Below are 17,474 nucleotides of genomic sequence, written 5' to 3'. Positions count from 1 at the left end.
AAAATCAGGTTGTCAGCTTGTGCCATGTTAGCTGTTGATTTTTGCGGCATTGTGATGACTACCTTAACTAGCTGATTGTGTTAACTTTGGGACATACCTGACTGTATGTCCTTAATTTTTTGCCGGACGTTTTGAAAGTTGCCCAGACCTTATCTTTGGAGTTACATAGTAAACACTGGAATGTAAGTGTTCTGTAAGGTGCAATAAACACTGGAATGTAAGTGTTCTGTAAGGCCCCAATAACTAGCATGAATCTGCTCTGCCATTGGTATCCAATCACGCGCTTACCATAATCAATAAGGCTCGGCACAAATCGCGGGCATCGTGTAATGCGGTCGTCAGCCGGAAGATAGCTATCGAATTTGTGACTTGAAACGGATGAGTTGCAGTTAAGGTTTTAAAGTACTTGTGAAAATGTAGCATCTGTGAACCGTACCGCACTGTCGCTAGGTGAACATGAATCTCTACTGAAAAGCTTTTGGATGTTGAACGCCGTCAAGTTACGGCCACACTACTGAGATATATAGTTAGGCTAGTAGCGCTGCCACTGCCCAACACTGCTAAATTGCCTTAGATGTTTACGAAAACGTCCATCATATTTGTCACTATAAATTCTCTTGATGATGACAAAAGCACATACATCAAGGGTATTCAAAGATTCTACATTTTAAGTATTTACAAAAAAGAGGTGCCATAGTTTCATTCAAGACTCAAAATTCTCATGTCAACATGCAGGTTATTTTCATCAATGCCCCGAAATTGTCTTTCTTAGAAGAAAACATATTTTGCCTCCTTTATACTCTCAGTTTATTACAGCCCAAAAAGCTCACCTCAATTAATTTCACACGTTCGTCGGCCTTAGTTCCAAAAACACGCCGTTATTTTCATTCGGTCATTCGACCTGTCACCGATTGCAGAGGGGGCAGCTCATGAGCTATTGATTGTGGCTGCACTCTTTCAGAGCTTGTTGTCAAAAGCCAGCGAAGCAATAGAGAAAAAAGACAGACAGGAGTGAGATGTGACTGGCTCTGTAAAATATCCTTGCCATCATTTTTATCTTAAGTGGTGTCACAGTGTTCTCTGGTATGAACAAAACATCTTGTAAAACTCTTAGACACACACACTGAACAATAGATGGCTGTCTTGTTTTTGTGTTCGCACATCTTAACCTTGTAAAAAGACACTTTTGTGTTTTTTTTTTTTTTTTAAGTCTGGCTATGCACTGCCCTACCATGGTGGACAGATGCTGTGGTGCACTCTAAGCCAAGTGATGGCATGAGAAGCCTCTCTCTGCGGGCCAACTGATCCCAGCTGCTCACTGCTGTTTCTCTGGCAGGCCATCAAGGCAACAGTTGCCTGCATAGTTCACAGCGACATACAAGCGGAAGCAAAACCATTCATATTCATATTCACTGAAAGAAAGCAGTGAACTCATTAGACCATTTAAAGTGGTGAAGATAACCGCATAATGTAATCATATCAGTCAACTGTTGGTGTGTTGTGGTGTTGTTGTTTGAGATTGATCATCGAGTTCTGATTATGTAGACTGTTGATGAGAAATTTGATTGAGGTTACAAGTTTCACTACACGGCAGCAACAGCAGAGTGCTCACATGAGTCAGGCCCAGGTTGTTTGCAGCCTAAACCAGCGGTCACTTACTGGCAGACCGCAGTCCGTGTCCGGACCCAGAAGCAGTCCCATACGGACCCACACCGTAGCCCAAAAAAGGAAGGTTATGATTCAAGACATACAGGGCGCTTTAAGGTAGTGACGAACCGTACCGACCAGTCACAAGTTCAGCCACCCACTTCAGCCAATCAAAACAGGATCTCAGACAGTAATCGCTGACTGTGAGCAGCCCAGACAGAGACGAGAAGAAACGCAGCAGGAGAGAGAAAGACACTCAGTGTGGACGTTGAGTTAAAGACGGAGAAACAAACATAACTTCTAAAACGTTAAGATTTGTTGAAGTAAAATTGTAAAATTGTTCGAGACTTCACTGTTGTGTCAATTTAGATGCCAAACAGAAGGGGAAGAATTTGTAAGATGTGTACAATTCTTTAAAGAAAACATGAAGCACATTTGATCTTATTTAAAAACTGTAATAAACTTATAAACTGTCAGGCATTTCAAAAAAGATCAATCATTAAACAAAATATAACCATAAAGAAAATAATGAGATGGTCATTGTTCAGTCATATTTTAAAAAACAATATTTCACAAATTCTGCCAGGGTATGTAAACTTATGAGCACAACTGTAGATATTCTGACATATTTGAATACTTCTGTGTTACTTGACAATAATAAATGCCAAAAGCTTTTGGATTTGACTGAAGTATTGATTACAAGCCGATGTAGACGACTAGGTAGGCTACTTAAAATATACAGTATATCACAATAAATAGACACCAGATGATTTTCTCGATCTGGACCTTTTCAAATTTTTGTTGAATACCCCTGGCCTAAAGCATCTGCAGAGGAAATCAATAAAATAGGAGAGGATGTTTGAAAATGTAAATATTGCAAGACTGGTGAATAAATAACTCGTGATGCCTTGTGATTGATTATTTTCATCTGTTGGACTTTCTCAACAAGAATCAGTAGACTCAACTTTAGATTTACTTGTCTTTTGTGATTAAATGTGAAGAGGTTTAGCTCTGAGCTTCAAATTCTATTTCCTCTGTGCTTTGGTGTTATTTTGTTAAGATTTTTTTTTCAAATTGTTCAAACAATTTTTCAGATTATGATTATTACACCCTGATGAGAGTAAATACACAAAAGTGTAAGGTATTTGTATGTTCAACTTTTCTTGGTTGGTTTGGGTTCAAACAAAAACTACACAATTTCCGAAAGGGATGGCACATATGTCAAAAAAATACCCATTGCATTTTGGTGCATATGTAGACAAAAATGTGTATACAACAATTTCATTGGGCCCAGTCCCATCAGCTTTCATAATCGTTCATATACAGACGTACTAATGTAACTAAAGTCGACTCAAATATATTGACTTGAAAAAGGAAAATTTTCCCATTGCATATCGGTAGCTCGACAACAAGTTCTTTGTTGAGTCTTTCCATGCTTGCTAAGGTTGTTAAGTTGAATTATGGTTCTGCTGTTTGCTTCCAGGTGACCCAAGTTCCCATTGAGTCCTGTGAGCAGTATGGGACGTGTGGCGAGTGCCTGAGCTCCGGGGACCCGCACTGCGGCTGGTGTGTGCTGCACAACATGTAAGTCACAAACACACAAACATGCACAAAATAGACACAACATATGCTTAAATAAAAGACCAATTAAAGTCTGAGTCGAGGAGGAAATGAGACCACTTGTACATCCTTTACATTTCCTCACTTCCGTTGGCTGTGTAATCAATATGCCCCAATAAGGCACCGAATGTAGAAGCACTGAGTGACACCTGCTGGTTCAGAGATGTAATAAAATCACAAGCACAGGTAGAGAGGGGAGAAAATGAATGCATCCATTTATTGGAAATGGAAGTGAGCTTGATGAAATTATGTCTTGAAGCAGGAAGGACAGACGTTGAATGCGGCACAGCCCCGAGAAAAGCTGAAAAATATTCCTATCTTGTCTGTTCTTTGTTTCTTGAGCACACAGTCATCAGACTGTGTTGTTTGTCAGCTGCCACATCTTAAATTCCCCACTTAAAATAATTTTTTTTTTAGGGTGGCGGGGTGTAAAGCAGCTCCTCTCTCTAAATGTATAGGCGAATAGTTGTGTGTGTCAGAGCATGGCTGCAATCATCATTATCGCGATGGCAGCCCCAAAGTGCACTTAAAGTAATTTGCATCACTCCAAAGCCGGGGACAGGACAAATAATTGCCTAGCGACAAGGTAATTCAACATGTGCTTGCATAGGTGGGAAGAGGGGGGTCATGGACTGGGGGGCTCTGTATTCCTTACTGTCTGCATACTTCCACACAGAGATCATTTAGCACAACATTAGCTTCCATGCTTCCATGTTAATCATATGCTTATGTGTGGGTGAGTGAGGGGGATGGAGTCAGAGCAATTGAGGTTTTTGGGAGTTTTACATCTGCCGCCTTTAAAAGGTAGCAACTGACAAGACAAAACTAAATGACACAATTATGGTCACATAGCCGTTAAAAAAAACGGACACAGCAATATCAAAAGGTCCCCTCTGCACTAATAGACATTAAATGCACCATCAAATAAATAAATGAACAAATACATTCAGCACCTCAAATACGCAGGTGGTGCCATAAGCTCTAATTACAACTTGGTTTAACCCACACCACCTGCACAGCCGATATGGCATCTGTAAAGCTGTACATTTTATGTTGGAGTTTAAAAAGAAAGTGCAGCACACGAAAAAGCTGCTCAACTTTTCAAAACTGACCTAAAAAGTCTTAGGTATTGGAAAAAACAAAAGAACGATCTGAAACACGATATAGAATAATACAGTATGACATGATTTGGTCACTAACTTACTTGGAAATAAGTTACGTTCCAGGAGGCTGTTTGTATTTTGAATAGTAAGTAAGTTGGTATTTTGTCAGTTGTGGCTTTCCTTCTCTGTCATTTCCCTAAGCATGTCCAAGTACTTTAATCGATTCATGTTTTACGAACACGGGGGTGCGGGGCCGGTTGGAACGAAGTCTCCTATGCGGTGGAGGTGGAAGGAGCGACAGCGGTGTCACTATTACTGGCTGCCAGACTCCGAGCATGGATACTTTTTCTTTGTGTCGCTCACTCGACAAACTCCCCATGTCGAATGTCGGTTTTGTGGGGCCAGACCCATTCATGTTGTACGAACGTGCCATTTTTGTCATGTTTTTGCTGCAATCTAATTTCATAATCACTGCAACCCTTTGTTTCCATTGTTATTGCTTGCCTTAGCTGGGCCATTATCAGCACAAGCCTTACGCCCGCCATTAGCCGTGATGGTGCTGTTTCCAAACTGACACTGTTATGATTGGATGGCGTGGATGTGTCAAAGTACACCTCACTACTGCCTGTTATTGGTTGCGGCATAACATCGTACTACACAATTCAATTATGTGAACAAAATTTTAACTTCCACCGAAATATTCGTCTGTCTGAATGTTTTGAAGTTAAATGTTCATCAGTACAACAACAATCGCGCATCTCCTTCCCCAAACCAGATATCTGTCATAGTGCCAGACTGAAAATATAAAAAAGAAGAAAAAGAGTAGTAGTAGATAAAGAAATAGGCTGTCATTCCATTTCACGTCACAGTCTTAGTAAGAGTGCCAATTTGCCAAACCGATTTTTGGTATGTGTGTATCCCACTTCAGGAAGTTATATAAAAAGTTACAATGGAACTGGAACAGCTGGAAACTTTAGTTTATAGGATGCATTTAATTTTGCAATTAAATCACTACACCATATTAAATATTAAATTCATATTGGCCGGAATTAAAGAATAAAACTGTTGCCATCTGGTGGATCTTGTTGGGGTGCTGCTTTCTCTCCTCCTATTGGAGAGTCGCCACTGGAACTGAGAGATCTTTTTAACGTGGTCAAGCAGCTGTGGAGTGCGAACATCTATGTCTCTTTAGCATGTGCGTGTCTGTGTGTCTGTGTGTGTGTGTGTGTGTGTGTGTGTGTGTGTGTGTATTTGTCCAAAGACACGTGCAGACCCCTGTACTGTACATTTGGGGATAAAGAAGGTCAACAGGCAGCCATCTGTTCTCCTATGGCCACCTGTCCTTGGTCCTAATCTCCTTCACATCGCCCTGACCCCTTCATGAGTGTGGCAGTACCCCTGACAGCACTAGTCCAGAAAGTTTCTGAACGAATAATGACGATGGTGTTGATGAACTCTTTTTTTACAACATTTGGTGACACCACACAGTCACGTTATTGCATATTTTAAGAATGAAGAATCATTGTTTTGGCTCAAAATGGACCCCTCATGACTTGTAACAAGCCATTAAGACCACAAGTGAAGAAGGAAATATTCGGGGAACATTATTATGCCATAATGTGTCTTTGCGCAGGCACAGTGAGACCTCCGTTTTCTTTTTATGTAATCTTAACAGCCTACGATAGTCGTATGTACAACCACTCAGGAACTGCCAACTGCTCCTTGTTTCACAGGTACATTGGACGACAAACGATGCCCAACAAAACTTGTAATTGTCCCTCTTTCGACCGGCTCGATATGCAGACGAATCGGGCTTGATTCATACAGTACATATGAGAGGTCATAAAGAAGTCATAACAATAGAATTGAATAACAATTGAAGTAGAACATTCTTGTCACCTCTACACAAACTGTTTGCAACGTATTTCAGGCATTAGTACAGACTGATTTAAGTTTGATCATTACATCAAGTGCTTATACACGTTTATTTATGTTCTACACAGTGTGCTCACTCTGAGGGAATCCTGGCCAAGCAACGAGATGATGAAGTTTGTGCTAACAAACTAAGAGCACAAGTCAATCAAAAGCAACTGCATCCGTCTTCCTTCATCGAGAGCGTGCCTTCATCTCTTGCATTTGAGATGACATCTTGCCAGCTGTGCTGCCACCCACAGCTGTGATCACCCCCCACTCCCTGTGTCCCCCCTTTACCCTTCCCGAGCTGTTGATTCTCCTAAATTATCATTCCCATGTTTGAGTACCCCCCGCCAAAGCGCATCTCTCATCTAAGCTACGCCGCTCATCTCGTCTCCCGCTTAAGACGTTCTCCCCTCTCGAATGAGCCCCTCCACACCCCAGAGATGGTTGCTTTCCCACACGTAAACATCCATCGCTTTGATCACCCCCCCTCACTCCCCTCACAGCTGCCATTCACCATATCCATCCTTTTTTCTTCTTGTCCTACCAAATTTCTCTGTCGTTCTTATGCTTTGCATTGGTGGTTAATTGAACACAGAACGCTATCGGCCTGCTTTGCTGGCGTGATTGTGAGTGAGGTGACGAGCCGGGAGGGACTTCGCTGTCCCCTTCCTTTTGCTGTCTAATTTCTTCCTTCTTTGTCTCATTCATGGGAGGCTGCAAGGTCCTTTAATTAACCGCAGCTGCTCGGCCTCCACTGCGTAGTCGTAAGAATAGGAAGGGGGACAGAGAACGATAGCGGAAGAATGAGCGAGAGTTTGATGACGTGCACTCATCAGCCCCGCCAGCGTTTTGATTCCACCTCAAAGGGAGATCATCATCATCATCATCATCTCGAGTGCTCTTCACTTGCAGTCTCGCTGACAGGGTAGTTGAGTCTTTGTCTGACCGCAAGCCAAAAAGCATCCCCTCTCCCTCCGAGACAGCATCTTGTAAGTTTTTAGGTTGTAGAGTAGCCTTTCGGGCATGCCCGAAAAAGCCTTTTCCATTCCGGGAAGCAGTGTATGTTAATGCTAGGGCCATTCTTTAGGCATGCTGCCACATTTCAAAAGAAGATAGGTAGTTTTGGTCGGATTTCTTGGTTGCTATGGTCACAGGCTTAAGTGGTGCTATTTGTAGCGTCAGCAGCTAACTGATCTATTCAGTTTTGGTTTTCTTAATTTCACTTGAAATGGTTGTGCAACATCGGCACGGGGTGGAATGGTTAGCATGGCCGCCTCACAGCTCTAAGGTCCGGGGTTTAAATCTCATCTCTGACCTTCCTGTGTGACGTTTGGATGTTCTTCCCTTGCTTCCGTGGGTTTTCTCTCCGGCTTGTTAATACTGTATAGTCAGCCAGAGCTGCAAGGACTGCAAAGTTATCAATGTCCTTTCACCATCGTTCGTGTCATACTGTGTTGTATGTTTTTGTTTGCACATTAAGGACAAAAGTCCTGTTTTTGTTTTAATTTGTCATTTTAAAGAAGACTATTCGAGAAACACGTTTTTCCTCATGTTTTTGAGAATGTAGGGTGAAAGCTGCAGCTGGCTACTAGTGTGGACTGAATGGGTGGCAACGATGGGAAAACGAAATGCCAGTATTTTGAGGTTATAGCCCATCAGCAACATACTGAGAAAAACAAAACACGAGTTCATTTTTGGAAGAGTGAACTTTGAACTTGTCATGAACGGAACAGAGGATAGGACCCAAAAATGCACGACTCCAAAACAAATGGACAGACATGGAAGACAAAAACCGGAACACACACCCATGACAGAACTAGATCACGTAGAAAATGAACTTTCCCAACACTGTTTGGGGGAAGTCAACGGAAAGCTGGAGCCTATCCCAGTTCACTTTGGGCAAAATTTGACACACACTGGACGGGTTACTACTCAATCACAGGGCACATTACGCAAATGGCCATATGCTGCAAATGCAGGAATGACACAAAACAAAAGACACACAAGGCACGTAAAACAAAAGCAAAAAAAAAACTGTTGCAATTTAAAAATTCTGTAGTCACAGAAAACAACTGCAAAGGAAAAATGCTGCAAACACAAAAAAAACCACACATGAATCCTAAAACAACTGCAAAAGAGAAATGTTGCATGTTCACGCCACACAATGGAAGTCTGTGAGGTCACTAGAGGACGTGACCTCTGGGATAGACCAGTCTTGTGAGACCAGTCCTTTGTTCTTGCAGCATTTTTCTTTTGTTGTTGTTTTTTGTGATTGCAGCTTTTTCATCTTGCAGCATTTTTCTTTTGCTGTTGTTTTCTGTTCTTGCAGATTTTTTTTTTTATTTTGCAGCATTTTTCTTTTGCAGTTTTTTTTTTTATGTGCTTGTTTGTTTTTCATCATTCCTATTCAATTCATATGGCATTTGCCCATGTTGGACACCGTCGCACATGGAGACAAACAATAATTTACACTTGCATTTACCATATGAACCACGAACTACCAGTATCTTGCTCTGCAACATAAAAACTCTCAAACTGTTTTGCTCAGGATGTGACTGGAAGTTCTTGACAACTCCTGCCAAAAATGTTCCAATGTTTATTTCTGTGGTCGAGTTTCTTGTCAAGTCTGTTGGTCAGCCAACCTTGATTGCCTTGTTCCCCCTCACTGGTCTCATTTTAGCACAAATAGCTTCTCTTAGGTTCCAAGTCACCCTGGTTGAAGTTCTTTATCTAATGTATTTGTCTGGTGACAGATGATGCCATCTAAAACAATTACAACATACTGGACCAAGGTTGTTGTACTTCCAATGTATTGCCCCACATGGTGTGGAGTTTATTTTCTATTCCTTAATTGCACATTCAGTGGAACCTCTAAGGTCCAAGTACGTCCATTCCAGAAGCTGATTGGCCTCCAATTTTCTAAGATTTAATATTTCATCGGAAATAATGAAAACCCATTCTTGAACCAAAGTGTAACCACCATAACATCTTTATTAATTCCCGGCAGTGTTCTAAGCAATATTTTTGTTTACTGTCATACAACTGTAAAGATAAGTTCAACATTTTACCCCCTTTTTTTAAAATTCTGAAATCAACAAACTCTTTGGCGTTTGGCTTTCGATGTTCCAATTTATTTGAGTGGCTTAGCAGTTATTGAGTATGTTTCCTTGTCTTAGTCATGTTGAGGGGTAACACCAATGGGGACACATCAGGTTGTTCCTTGTGTCAATTGTATTAGATGAGATTTGTGGATGCAGAATGCTGAAGTCAAGCGAGCGCTCCTATTAATTGACAATAATAATTAGACCCATTAGTGCATGTAGGGGAACTCGATGCAGCTGCAGTTAGCAGTCAGACTTCATTTACGTATCTCCTCCCACCAGTGTTTATTGTTTTATTGACCACCATCATGCAGTTCTGTCAAAACCTCCATAGAGCCCAAGCATGCAGGCGTTGTGTTGCTCTCTAATGTTTTATTGAAACAAATTAAACATAGCCTGATGCATAATAACGAGCAATGCCTTTATATCATAAATGTCGGTGGCAAAGTATTTCTCTTTAATAAAAAGAAAAATCAAAGTACACCTAGCTGCTATTAGGACCTTGTTTGTGTAAAGTAAGGCGAGCTTCTCGTCAACATTTGGCGCTCGCCTAATGAGAGAGGCAAGGGGTCAGCCTGTAACTACACAGAGATAATGGCCATGACCCGAAACCATGGCAACAGCAGCCGTCCTGCATTGCCCTCCTACCCCACGCACCCACACCCACCTCACCCATTCTCCACTCTCTCATCACACTTTGCCTGACCAAATTCACTTTTATTAAAGAAAAGAAAATAATTAAATAAAAGCCACAGTGGAGAATGCCACCCAACATTCACCTTAATATTGTTTGGGTTGGACTGGGTCAATTTATTTTTACACTTGCATGACAAGTAAGAATGTTGGAATACATTCTGCAATGCAAAACGGCGTCACATTATTTCCATGTCAGTTAAGACCGAGCGTTGTATTATTGAATAATTAATTAGTTCATTTTGACACTTTTCAGGATTTCTTAATGGCACAATCACTTACATGTTTCACTTTCTTAGGGGCCTTACATAAGTCTTCTCATTTACAAAAATAAAATAAAATACTATACAACTGAATTACGTTATACACAGAGCGAATGATGTTTACGCTGTGTGAATGAAAGCAGATGTGAGCGTTCCGCGTTGATATCAGCGGTCAGAGTTTGTGAACCCAAGCAATAGTTCCCTCGAAATATTGTTTGTAAACCAACGTATTTGTGAACTGATGTTACACAAAGAGGTCCCACCTTAATCGCTTGCACTTTGCTGTCTAACTACCCCTACCCCCAATCCAAGCGTAGTGCATCTCAGTATAGTATGTGCCTGCTGCATATACATGCGCATGCATCATCTTTCTCATCCACTGGATGCTGCTTGAAGTTCTGACAACGTAATTGCTCCCAGAGCTCAGACACAGATAGAGATGTGTCTGAGAGACAGCAGGGGTGAGTGTGTGTGCTTCAGAAGCATGATACACACCCTAATACATATTGACACACATGCACGCCTACAGCTTGTAGTGGACCACCACCCAGTGCCGTGGACAGGGACTGACCCGTTGCAGTCCAATTAGAGCTGCTGCGACCAGACAACCAGCAAGCAGGCCAGACACTATAGATGAGGATAGACTGTAAAAGTGAACACACACTTAATAGGGAGGAAGGAAGGGGTTGTGACGGAGTTTTAATGAGGGACGTGGTGAATCGTAGGGATATTGTGTGGGAGACACATGGTCTTGCGATTAGGAGGAAACAGTGTATCATTTACACTTTACTGGAGCTAGAGGGTGCAAAAAAGTTGCACGATAAGACATCAATGTTGACAAAACAACGGCCAGATAAAATGACTGAAAACGATGTGATATACATATATGCCAGGCCAGTAGTTGGCTGGGTCATTTGTAAAGAAACACAACAAGTGACTGCTGGACAGCGTAGTTAGCATAGTGGAGTAAATATTGATGGAGATGCACAGGCACACAATTGTTTTTTTGGCAGTGAACCTATGTATATTCACTGTGAACACCTCCATTAAAAACGTGGCTGTCCTCCATTTTCAGATATACATTTTCAGCATTTAAATGGAAACGATTATGCTATAAATTTTAATTTTTTTAAAACTTTGCATTATCAGATGCCATCGTGTAAACAAACGGCGAAAAATACGCTGTTGTTTCCTATATTTAGCTTTTTTCCTGTCCGCTTTTCCTCTCGTCAACATACATGACCGTAACAATGCACGTCTCACTGGTGACGACAAATCCGCTACGGAAGGTATTTTCATATTTAAAGTGTGCTATATTTTCAAATTGGATTTCTATGAGTGACAGTCAGAGGTCTCAGGAAAACTCCATGCTCCATAATTTATAGCCAGCCTCAGACTTCAATGAGTCATGTCTCTTACTTGGTTGCGCACACTTTTCCAGATTACGCACGGTGGGTGTGTCAGAAGTCTGGACGGGAGAATGTGTGTAGCTGGAAGGTGCACAAGCCAGGCATGTAAAAAAAAGACTTGCGCACAAATGGGAGACTATGGCCCTAAGTACTTTTTGTTAAACCACACACACAGATGGACTCAAATTCACCACCCCATGCTCCAATTGGAAGTCCTTTGTTTACGATATACACTCTGCATATGTTTTGGATTGTTCAGTCTTGAAGGAGCTCTGCAAACTGAACACCTATTCCTTGTTATTCATAAAACAACTACCGCTTTCATTTTGTCACAGTAAGTACAATTGTTGTCCTCTCTTCAGATGCTCCCAGAGGAACCGTTGCAGTCGTGCAAACGAGCCATACCGTTTCGCTGCATCTTTGGACCAGTGTGTGAAGGTCACCGTGTACCCAGGCAGCATCGCAGTGTCTGATCCTGGTGTACCAGTAAGTTTGCACACACACACACACACACACACACACAGGTATGCATGCACACACACACACACACAATACTGTACATATGTAATGCCAAACAACTTGGACATAAATGTAAAAAAGGAGTTCTCATCTCCATATCGACTACCCACGTACAGAAGTACAATCATGTATGAAATAACTCCCTTGTCTTGATTGTGTGTGATGCATAAACATGAGGCAGGAAGGTTGATAAGAGCTTTGTGTTGGCGTTTCAGCACGCATACGCTTGCTTGCATGGTGCAGCGCAACCAAAATGGTTGCCAAAACGTGTTTGTGTGGAAGGTTGAGTGGGTGGTACAAGTTGCCTAAGTGCAGAGAAGGACAGAGCACTTGGGCGCTAACTTGGGGAAGATGTGTGCATGTATGAGCGTGGTTTAGGCTTGCACTCAACTGGACCATCGCGAACAAATTACAGTCGGCGGCTTACACCCACACACCTGGTGATTGACCCTCGCATACAGACCCACTAGCTGCAGTTAGAAACTGCGAACCCTGGTGTTCTTATTAGAAACAAAGTTTCGATGCGTCACATGTTATTGTTATATATTTTTTTACCATAAACAACATGGAGCGATTGTCAAGGAAGAAGTATATTACCCTGGCCACTATAGCTGTATTAAATTAAGACAAATAGAGGAATATCTATCTATCTATATATCTATCTATCTATAACCCAAATTCTAATGAAATTGGGAAGTTGTGTTAAACATAAATAAAAACAGAATATCTTGTCTTTGTAGTGTATTCAATTAAATATAGGTTCCACATGGTGTGCAAATCATTGTACTCTGTTTTTGTACAGAAGACCATTACAATAGTCAAATCTACTAGAGTTAAAAGCATTGATGAGCAGTGGCTTGCAAATCTCCGTTGCTGCCCGGGACGACATGGTGTATTTAATGCCCACTGAAGCCAATTGATGACGGGGGGTGCGAACTGATCCTGATGATGTTTGTTGGCCGTCGTGATGACGGACCTTTGCGATAGGATTGCGGACTGCCAAAAGTCTCTCGCCGGGGGGCGTGAGGGCGGGAGCAATGCCAGTTGGCTGCCCCCCTCCAGGTGGTTGCCTGGGGCCACCGCACCCTCCGCCCCCCATTTGCACAACACTGTGGTTGAGCTTCTCCTTGTCTGGTTGGAACATGTAAACCCTCACTCTGGACATGTTCTTCAGCTGGTAGAAGGCTGCTTTTAGTGATTGATTTAATAAGACTGGTGAAAGTCAGCTCGGAATTTATAAGCACACCAAGTTTCGGACTCAGTCTGTAGTTTTTAAAAAGAGTAACTCCAGGTATTTACTAACTAACGACTAACTAGTAGTCTAACAATAGCACACTACATGGTACACTCGATAAGCTAAGTTTTAGAATTCGAGAAGGAGGATTTCGACACACAAGAGCCGACTAAAACTAGACTTGTCGTCAAACCCTACGTTTGAGATGATCAGGTTGTCAGAGCCTATCTGTGATGACGACGATAAGCTAAGTAACAACTACCAGAGGTGGGAACAAGTCATTGCTTTGCAAGTCACAAGTCAGTCTCAAGTCTTTGCCCTCAAGTGCTGAGTCAAGTCCCAAGTCGACAGGCAAATCCCAAGTCGAGACATGCAAGTCCCGAGGCAAGTCGCAAGTCCTACACTTGGAGTATCAAGTTCTTTCGAGTCATTTTCGCAAGCAAAATAAAAATATCTAAAGTTATATGTTTATAATTAATGAATATGTATATATTATATACTGAAGGTGGCACGGTGGGAGACTGGTTAGCACATCTGCATCACAGTTCCGAGGACCAGGGTTCAAATCCCGGCCTCGCCTGTGTGGAGTTTGCATGTTCTCCCCGTGCCTGCGTGGGTTTTCTCCGGGTACTCCGGTTTCCTCCCACATCCCAAAAACATGCATGGTAGGTTGATTGAAAACTCTAAATTGCCCGTAGGTGTGAATGTGAGTGCGAATGGTTGTTTGTTTAAATGTGCCCTGTGATTGGCTGGCGACCAGTTCAGGGTGTACCCTGCTTCTTGCCCAAAGATAGCTGGGATAGGCTCCAGCACGCCCACGACCCTAGTGAGGATTAGCGGTACAGAAAATGGATGGATGCATAGTGTATACTGCATTTATATTTAGTATATTTTAAAATCCATTTGGATGGAACAGTTTTGCTGTGCAACAGGGGAGTTTGAAATACTGCCTCTGCTTATTTTTAATTTTTTTTAATTATTTGGATGTTTATTGAAAATGCAGCCGGACAGAAAAGGGTTTTAAGGGACAGACAGAGTGGACAAAGGGAATAGGGGTGTGAACTACAGCAGAACAATAGACTGTCTAGATATTTGACCAAAAGTAACGTTACAACAGTCAAATCGTGTTCTAAACTACCTTGCTTTATTTCTGAAGTGATATTTAGCAGACCCGTCACAAATACGAATTTCCATTCAGTAGTGCTACAATTAGTAATCGAGTATTCTACTGACAATTCTGTCAGAATAATCAAGTATAAGGATAAAACATAGTTTTGCTTGGTTAAAGAGCAATTAGGGATTCATGAGAAAATGAGACATTTCACGTAATGAACGACCAATTGGTTTCCTCTTTTAGATAATCAACAGTATTTTTCTTAAATTCACATTGTGCATAAAGCAGGAAACTGAAATTTGTTGACTACAAACATTTCTCGTGAGGCAATTTCAAACACAAATATAAATAAATTTCAGTTTAAAATCTATGAAGTGAACTGACGTAGTTGGTCTACTGCTCCGTCACAGTGCCAGAAAAACACAAAGAGAGCCGGAGACAGGATAGCGCTCGATTCAAATAACAGATGACGCATTCTGAATTATATTTATTCGGAATGTAACGATATCTACGGTTTGGTTTTATTGCGGTCTTAATCTCACGGTATGAGAATTATTGCGAATTATTAAAGCTCATTCAAGCGATTAAAGCTCACGGTATTGGAGTAAGGTTCATGGTACATGTGGGGCAAAAGCAGGAGAACCAAAAAACCTCTCTTCAAATCATAAATTACTCGGCACTTCTATCCCCGTCCATCCATTGTTTACATTCATATACTCTACCTCCAAAACAGTGTTATTGCTGCAGCAATAATATAAGCTCACAATAACAAAACTGTCCATTGAGAAATTGTCTGTTCAAAAATTTAACAGTCTTTACTGTATTGTCATATTTTGTTTATGACATGAGAAATTGGATACTGCCTACTAACAATGATTTATTTGCTTGAGTCCAAACATTCAAGTGAAGTCATAAACACAGGAGCACGCTTAAAGACATAAGAATACTTATGCCTTTAAGAGGCATAAGTATTGGCATTGATACCTGCATTTGTATGGAGTGGACCTATTTCATTTTTTTATTTTTGGGACAACTGTAATGTATTGGCGGAGGGATATGTTGTAATGAGGACTCGTTATTCTCTCTCTTTGTGATGTTCTTTCACCCACGACTTTTGACTTGAGATAAACACGAGAATACCACTAAAGAGTGCTGCTTGTACAATGTGCTTAAATAATTCAGAGCATCATCTCTTCCAAAGGGAGCAGTGGTGGCGGCCTGCGGAGGGCCGACTAGTGGGGCTTCCTGGTGGTGGCCGCCACCGGCCGGGTTGCGACATTGCGAAGTAGAGGTCCACTAGCAGCCGTTGTCGGCCTGTGGGTCAGCGTTTGTTGGGAGAGAGGCCAACGCGGACAACAAGGCGCCACTCGCTGAGTCGATTGAGACGCGACGTTCAAACTGGCATAGTGGCTACGCTGTAGCCTTGGTAGGGACTCGGGTCACCGAGTTGTTTCTGCATCCCTCGCAACGCAGCCTTTTGGGCACGTTGGCCAGTCAGCCAATTAATGTATTTTTTGTGATTAACCCACATGGTCACATGGGTTACACGTCCAATCTGGTGCGTCTATGCTCTTAATGAGGAAGTATAGCACAGTAGTCTGGCTGTAACAGCCTGGCTAAGCGGTGTGGCTGTGTATAGCCCGCCCAAAAAACAATTTTAAACACAGCAGCTCGTTATTTTATACCGACACAACACCATGACAATATCAAGACACTTTTAAGTTTGCGATATCACGGTATTGTGAATATTGTTACATTCCGAATATTTATCGATTAAACAGCTGTTTGACTGCTTTATAATCACCTCATAATGGCAGTTATGGTTTGTAAAGGGGTTCTAGAGGTGACAAGACGATTTTTTCTCTGATATCGGACCTTTAAGATCCTTAAATAATCACACATAATCTTCTTTTGCATTTGGCTTGTCCCGTTAGGGGTCGTCAAAGCGTGTCACCCTTTTCCATGTAAGCCTATCTCCTGCATCCTCTTCTCTAACACCAACTGCCTTCACGTCTTCCCTCACTACAACTATCAACCTTCTCATTGGTCTTCCTCGAGCTCTCTTGCCTGGCAGCTGCATCCTCATCATCCTTCCTCCACTGTACTCACTATATCTCCTCTAGACGTGGCAAAACCATCGAAGTCTGCTCTCTCTAACTTTGTCTCCAAAACATCAAATCTTGGCCGTCCGTCTGAGGGTTAGGGTTAGGTTAATTTCTAATCCTATCCAACTTTGTCACTCCTAGAGAGAACCTCAACAGCTTCATTTCCGCCACCTCCAGCTCTGCTTCCTGTTCTCTCTTCAGTACCACTGTCTCTAATCCATACATCATGGCTAGCCACACCACTGTCTGATAAACTTTGCCCTTCATCCCAGCAGAAAGTCTTCTGTCACATAACACACCTGACACCTTCATCCACCCGTCCCAACCTGCTTGGACCCGTTTCGTCACTTCCTTACCACACTCACCATTTGTCTGGACTGTTGACCCCAAGTATTTAAAGTCCTCCACCCTTGCTATCTCTTCTCCCTGCAGCCTCAGTCTTCCCCCTCCACCCCCCTCATTCGTGCAAATATATTGTCTTACTTTGGCTAATTTTCATTATTCTCCTTTCCAGTGCATGCCTCCATCTTTCTAACTGTTCCTCCACCTGCTCCCTGCTTTCACTGCAGATCACAATGCCATCTGCGAACATGGTCCATGGGGATCCCCAAATCCAGGTGTGAAACACTTGCATCATTCCCAAAAAGACTCATGGCTGTATTAGCTCAAAAGGCTGCTTCTACTAAATACTGAGCAAAGGGTCTGAAGACTTATGACTGTGTGATATTTCAGTTTTTTTTTTAAAT

General features: G+C 42.0%; 1 protein-coding gene across 2 annotated transcripts in view; it reads left to right on the top strand.

Annotated features, from left to right (window-relative positions):
• The window catches only part of plxna2 (plexin A2), a 262,874-nt gene that overhangs the window by 150,858 nt on the left and 94,542 nt on the right, over window positions 1-17,474 (top strand). For both annotated transcript variants that reach the window (XM_061685452.1, XM_061685441.1), the window contains 2 exons: window positions 3,131-3,231; window positions 12,119-12,242. In XM_061685452.1, coding sequence (XP_061541436.1) covers window positions 3,131-3,231; window positions 12,119-12,242 — 225 coding nt within the window. The remainder of the gene's footprint in view (window positions 1-3,130; window positions 3,232-12,118; window positions 12,243-17,474) is intronic.

Source organism: Phycodurus eques, chromosome 1 (assembly GCF_024500275.1).
Source record: "Phycodurus eques isolate BA_2022a chromosome 1, UOR_Pequ_1.1, whole genome shotgun sequence".
NCBI lineage: Eukaryota > Metazoa > Chordata > Actinopteri > Syngnathiformes > Syngnathidae > Phycodurus > Phycodurus eques.
Note: the sequence above shows the minus strand (reverse complement) of the source record. Positions and strands in the feature narration are given on the sequence as shown.